General features: G+C 42.4%; 1 protein-coding gene across 1 annotated transcript in view; it reads left to right on the top strand.

The window, feature by feature from the left end:
• LOC133995660 (unconventional myosin-Vb-like) overlaps nt 1–7,500 on the top strand; it is a 43,932-nt gene that overhangs the window by 5,442 nt on the left and 30,990 nt on the right. The window contains exons 2-4 of the mRNA XM_062435137.1: nt 5,404–5,514; nt 6,004–6,175; nt 7,459–7,500. The exon at nt 7,459–7,500 is cut by the window's right edge and continues 103 nt beyond it. Coding sequence (XP_062291121.1) covers nt 5,404–5,514; nt 6,004–6,175; nt 7,459–7,500 — 325 coding nt within the window. The remainder of the gene's footprint in view (nt 1–5,403; nt 5,515–6,003; nt 6,176–7,458) is intronic.

Genomic DNA, 7,500 nt, shown 5'->3' with positions numbered 1-7,500 from the left:
CTAGTTGATATGGTGTTTTATTGACTATTTACTGTTTTTAAGCAAGTTGAATAATTTGGTACAAAGTTTTTATGGTTACACCACTTAGACATTTTTGCCATAATCCTCTAATATATTCTCTCTAAATGGATTAAAAGCAGAAATTTGATGCTGAGTCCACACAAAAAAGAATGTGTGAAGTTATTCATACGTTTATTTTCACATTTTAACCCTTTAAATTTAAACTAAACCACATGGACACTAATTAAACTCACTGACCTTTTATATACATGCAGACGACATGCTGCTCTGTGATTGGACGGTTTCTCAGTGTCCCAGATACTCAGCACAGAGCCGCTCTGATTGGCTGCAGAGCAACATGAATGTGAAGTATTTGAATATTAACAGACAGAGACACACACACACACACACACACACACACACACACACACACACACGAGACACACACACACACGAGACACACACACACACACACACACACACACGCACGCACATACACACACACACACAGAGACGAGACACACACACACACACACATAATACACACACACACACACACACACACACACACACACACACACACACACACAGAGACGAGACACACACACACACACACTGAATGACCCCCCCGTCCCACTCTAACCCCCACAGTGGGACTCTCTGGTGTTTTAGGATAATCCAGCTCTGCAAGACCCCAAGACTGTGTGTGTGTGTGTGTGTGTGTCTGTGTGTGTGTGTGTGTGTGTGTGTGTCTCGTCTCTTTATGTGTGTCTGTATATGTATATGTATTTGTATGTGTGTGTGTGTGTGTGTGTGTGTGTGTGTGTGTGTGTGTGTGTGTGTGTGTGTGTGTGTGTGTGTGTGTGTGTGTGTGTGTGTGTGTGTGTGTGTGTGTGTGTGTTTCTATTCAAATCTTCAGTATATTTGCATCAGGATGTTTTTCTCTCAGCTGTTTGACTTTTTCATGAATTGATGATTAAACCTCGATGATGTCATTGATCGATCAATAAACCGTCCACAGTGACGCTCAGGACTCTCTGATCATGTGACCATCAGTACACTTCCTGTCTGTCTGTGAGAGAACTACAGTACCCATGAGCCTCTGCTGCGGTTACCATGGCGAAGGTCAGAGGTGTGAATCGGAGCGCGATGAACTCCGAACGTTTTGTTGTTCAAGTTGTAAACAAAAAAACATGTTGCCATGGTGACCAAAGTGACCCAGAAATGAACAGTGATGTAATCTACAGCACATGTGATTGGCTGTAGTTAGAGTAGAACACACACACACACACACACACACACACACACACACACACACACACACACACACACACACACACACACACACACACACAGTACCTTTGTATATCACTCATTTAAAGGTACACAGCAGGTTTTTGACACATAGTAGATATAAAGCTGCGAGCAGTGTTGGGCGGGACCTCGCCCCCTTGCGCAGGTCGGGCCGCGGCGAAGCGGAAAGGTTTCCGTCGGGTGCATTTAGACGCATTCAGACCCGGCATTTATCGGACACTGCAATAAGTAGATACACGTTACACACACACACACACACACACACACACACACACACACACACACACACACACACACACACACACACACACACACACACACACACACACTCACACATATACACACACATATACACACATACACATACAGTGCTGTGAAAAAGTATTTGCCCCCTTACGGATTACCTATTTTTTTGCACATTTGGCACACTTAAATGTTCCAGATCATCAAACAAATTCTAATATCAGACAAAGACAACCCAAGTAAAAACAAAATGCAGTTTTTAAATGATGATTTCATTTATGAAGGGAAAAAAACTATCCAAATCAACCTAGCCCTATGTGAAAAAGTAATTGCCCCCCCTTGTCAAATCATGAATTAACTGTGATTAACCACATTTTTTGGAAAGCTGAGTTCAATTTCACTAGCCACACCCAGGCCTGATTACTTCCAGACCTGTACAATCAAGAAATCACTTAAATAGAACCTGTCTGACAACATGAAGTAGGCTAAAAGATCTCAAAAAGCCACACATCATGCCGTGATCTAAAGAAATCCAAGAACAGATGAGAAACAAAGTAATTGACATTTATCAGTCTGGAAAGGGTTACAAAGCCATTTCTAAGGCTTTGGGACTCCAGCGAACCACTGTGAGAGCCATTATCCACAAATGGAGAAAACATGGAACAGTGGCGAACCTTCCCAGTAGTGGCCGGCCTACCAAAATTACTCCAAGAGCGCATCGACGACTCATCCAGGAGGTCACAAAAGAACCCAGAACAACATCTAAAGAACTGCAGGCTTCACTTGTCTCAGTTAAGGTCAGTGTTCATGATTCTACCATAAGAAAGAGACTGGGCAAAAATGGCATCCATGGTAGAGTTCCAAGGCGAAAACCACTGCTGACCAAAAAGAACACAAAGGCTCGTCTCACATTTTCCAAAAAACACCTGGATGATCCCCAAGACTTCTGGGAAAATATTCTGTGGACTGATGAGACAAAAGTGGAACTTTTTGGAAGGTGTGTGTCCCGTTACATCTGGCGCAAAACTAACACATCATTTGATAAAAAGAACATCATACCAACAGTCAAACATGGTGGTGGTAGTGTGATGGTCCGGGGCTGCTTTGCTGCTTCAGGGCCTGGACGACTTGCTGTGATTGACGGAACCATGAATTCTGCTCTCTATCAAAAAATCCTGAAGGAGAATGTCCGGCCATCAGTTCGTGACTTGAAGCTCAAGCGCACTTGGGTTATGCAGCAGGACAATGATCCGAAGCACACCAGCAAGTCCACCTCTGAATGGCTAAAAAAAAACAAAATTAAGGTTTTGGAGTGGCCTAGTCAAAGTCCGGACCTGAATCCAATCGAGATGTTGTGGCATGACCTTAAACGGGCCGTTAATGCTCGAAAACCCTCCAATGTGGCTGAATTAAAGCAGTTCTGCAAAGAAGAATGGGCCAAAATTCCTCCACAGCGACGTGAAAGACTCATTGCTAGTTATCGCAAACTCTTGATTGCAGTTGTTGCAGCAAAGGGTGGCACAACCAGTTATTAAGTTAAGGGGGCAATTACTTTTTCACATTGGTGATATAGGTTTTGAATAATTATTTACTTTAAATAAGTGGAATGATCATTTAAAAGCTGCATTTTATGTTCACTCTCATTGTCTTTTTCTTAAATTAAAGTTTCTTTGATGATCTGAAACATGTAAGTGTGACAAAAAAGCAAAAACAGAAGAAATTCGGTAGGGGGCAAATACTTTTTCACAGCACTGTACATGCACGCGTACACACACTCACACACTCTGTCTCTGTCTGTGTAGACATTTAGACTGAGCAACTGAAATGAACTGCCACTTTGATGAGTCAAACAGGAGAGGAACTTATTTCCAGTGGAACCTGTAGATATGTTTGTAGTTCATGCTCATGTAATTCGTGTTTGATTTAGACTTTGACAGCAATGTCAGTGAAATAGTTGACAGACTGCACAGATATCTAAAATCATAATAATACAGTCAATAAACTTGAACTATCATGACAAGTTTTCTCCACTGGGTGGCACACTAAGACCTGGCCGAGCCAGCTGCATACACACACACACACAGTCGTTGCCATGGTAGTTAACGACTGCAGAGCATGACAACAGAGCATGCACAGACAGCAGGCAGAGTGCAGATTGAATGGGAGAGGAACAGGGTGCACATGTGTGTCCGCAGATCAAAAAGTGTAAAACATAGCCAGACCAAATTACACACATCTATAGATGAGACTTGTGGCTACATTTTGACGTTTGAATGGAGTCTGAAACTGAAAGTATGCAGGAATAATATATATATATATATATATTTCAAAAGCCTGAAAAATCGTCGAAGATCCCACATGTAACAGCAAATTGTGCACTTCCTGTTGGATTTAGGTCAGGGGTGTCAGCGCAGGATTTGTAGGTCTTGATAAGACAAACAATTGAGTTTTGGTTTGATCTTTCTACGACATTCCTATCAGGCGTAGTGGCCGTTTTACTGTTTCTAGGTGGCGCTAGAGAGTTCGACGTTGTTTGTTTTTCCATTTTATCAAATTTTTCGCCAGACCTGATGTACGTTCCGAATTTGGTGAGTTTTGGAGCAGGTTTAGGGGGTCAAATGAAGGCGCAAAGAGGCGGTTGAATAATAATAATAAACGATACAAATACAATAGGGTCCTTGCCTCCATGCAAGGACCCTATTGAATTTGTATCGTTTATTGCCTTTCGGCTCGGTCCCTAATAAATAATATATACTTCATAGCGCTGCATGATGGTTTATGATGCATCAGTAGTTTGTCCTCAGAGCTCAGTTTAGTGAAGGCTGCTCTTTAGTCTGTAGAAGATGATGATGATGATGATGATGATGATGATGATGATGATGATGATGATGAAGAATGGAGAGTCTGTACAGTCGTGGTCTAAAGTTTTGCTGCTTCTGTGTTTTTAGATGTTTTAGTCAGATGTGTTGATGGTTTACTGAAGAACTATTATCAGCATTTCATACGTTTCAAAAGCTTTAAGTTCATGCAGAGAGTGAATATTGACCTTATATTGACCCTCCTGTAGTTCAGCCTGGCTCTCTGGATATCAGCTCCTCCTCACTGATGAACACATCATTATCAGTTCATCAACATGTTGGGGTTTTGTTTGTCCAGCTGCTTTCTGAGGATTGACCGAAGCTTCTCAATGGGATTAACATCTGGGGAGTTTCTGGTCCATTTATTGACCCCGAGCCACTTAATGATGACTTTAGCCTAATGACATGGTGACATGGTGACATGGTGACATGGTGACATGGTGACATGGTGACATGGTGACATGGTGACATGGTGACATGCTGCTCCATCATGCAGGAAAAGCTTCATGTTCATCATCAAACTGCAGCGTTGGGAGAAGAAAGATGTTTTGATTCTAGTCTTTATTCATGGTTACAGTTTTAGGGTTTTAGGGTTTAAGAGTTTTAGAGTTTTAGGGTTTTAGGGTTTTAGGGTTTTAAGGCTGGTGAGTGAGCTTCCTCTCCTGGATGAGAAGCAACACATGAATAGTCTCAGGATGCTTTACTGTTAGTATGATATGTAAAACGTATGTAGGGTGTTTTTATAGCTGTTAAATGTAAATATAGGTTGTGTGTGTGTGTGTGTGTGTGTGTGTGTGTGTGTGTGTGTGTTTTCAAAAATAACAGTTGAGTTTCATGTTTCTAGTTGCTGCCTGACGCTGTTTACTCCTCTTATTCACATTATAGACACATTATATAATGTGTGTGTGTGTGTGTGTGTGTGTGTGTGTGTGTGTGTGTGTGTGTGTGTGTGTGTGTGTGTGTGTGTGTGTGTGTGTGTGTGTTTCAGTTCACCCGGGTGTGGATCCCCGACCCGGAGGATGTGTGGAGGTCTGCAGAGATCACCAGAGACTACAAGGAGGGAGAGTCTGTGCTGCACCTTAAACTGGAGGATGAAACGGTATTTACTGTCACACACACACACGCACGCACACACACACACACACACACACACACACACACACACACACACGCACACATGCACACATGCACACACGCACACACACACACACACACACACGCACACACACACACACACATCTGGCTGTAAATGTGAATCAAACATGAACTCAGCAGTGTCAGAGGGAATCAGTTAAAGATGTTTAATGATGTCACAGCTCTGTGAGGGTCAGTGTTAAAATGATCGTCGTCATGGCAACAATAAACACCACAACAATCACACTTCTGGTTTTTACAAACAGCTGGAAACAGGAAGTAAAGATCCGCCTCCTGCTAACCTGTAACTAATGAACCTGCTTATAGAGACACAGATTTATACTTATATATATAATTAATAACATTCATGATGATGTCACAAACTGCTGACTGTGGGTCAGTGTGTAGCTGTGTGTAGTTGTGTAATGTTGTATTGTTGTGTATTGCGTGGCAGCCTCTGGAGTACTCGGTGGGTCAGAAGTCGAACCCTCTACCGTTCCTGCGTAACCCCGACATCCTGGTGGGAGAGAACGACCTCACCGCTCTGAGCTACCTGCACGAACCGGCCGTCCTGCACAACCTGAGGGTCCGCTTCCTGGAGTCCAACAACATCTACACATACTGCGGTCAGTACTACCAACATCTACACATACTGCAGTCAGTACTACCAACATCTACACATACTGCGGTCAGTACTACCAACATCTACACATACTGCAACAAGTACTACCAACATCTACACATACTGCGGTCAGTACTACCAACATCTACACATACTGCAGTCAGTACTACCAACATCTACACATACTGCAGTCAGTACTACCAACATCTACACATACTGCAGTCAGTACTACAAACATCTACACATACTGCGGTCAGTACTACCAACATCTACACATACTGCAGTCAGTACTACCAACATCTACACATACTGCAACAAGTACTACCAACATCTACACATACTGCAGTCAGTACTACCAACATCTACACATACTGCAGTCAGTACTACCAACATCTACACATACTGCAGTCAGTACTACCAACATCTACACATACTGCAACAAGTACTACCAACATCTACACATACTGCAACAAGTACTACCAACATCTACACATACTGCAGTCAGTACTACCAACATCTACACATACTGCAACAAGTACTACCAACATCTACACATACTGCAACAAGTACTACCAACATCTACACATACTGCAGTCAGTACTACCAACATCTACACATACTGCAACAAGTACTACCAACATCTACACATACTGCAACAAGTACTACCAACATCTACACATACTGCAGTCAGTACTACCAACATCTACACATACTGCAGTCAGTACTACCAACATCTACACATACTGCGGTCAGTACTACCAACATCTACACATACTGCAACAAGTACTACCAACATCTACACATACTGCAGTCAGTACTACCAACATCTACACATACTGCAACAAGTACTACCAACATCTACACATACTGCAGTCAGTACTACCAACATCTACACATACTGCAGTCAGTACTACCAACATCTACACATACTGCAGTCAGTACTACCAACATCTACACATACTGCAGTCAGTACTACCAACATCTACACATACTGCGGTCAGTACTACCAACATCTACACATACTGCGGTCAGTACTACCAACATCTACACATACTGCAGTCAGTACTACCAACATCTACACATACTGCAGTCAGTACTGCGACAAGTACTAAGTCTGTGATGTCATGATGATGTCATGTTGTAGGTAATGATGTAATAATGATGTAATGATGATGTCATGGTTCAGGTAATGATGTAATGATGATGTCATGTTGTAGGTGATGATGTAATGATGTAATGATGATGTCATGGTTCAGGTAATGATGTAATGATGATGTCATGTTGCAGGCATCGTGCTGGTAGCCATTAATCCCTATGAGCAGCTGCAGA

This window comes from Scomber scombrus, chromosome 15 (genome assembly GCF_963691925.1).
Source record: "Scomber scombrus chromosome 15, fScoSco1.1, whole genome shotgun sequence".
In the NCBI taxonomy this organism is placed as follows: domain Eukaryota; kingdom Metazoa; phylum Chordata; class Actinopteri; order Scombriformes; family Scombridae; genus Scomber; species Scomber scombrus.
The sequence above is the reverse complement of the archived record's forward strand: the minus strand, read 5'-3'. Positions and strand labels throughout refer to the sequence as shown.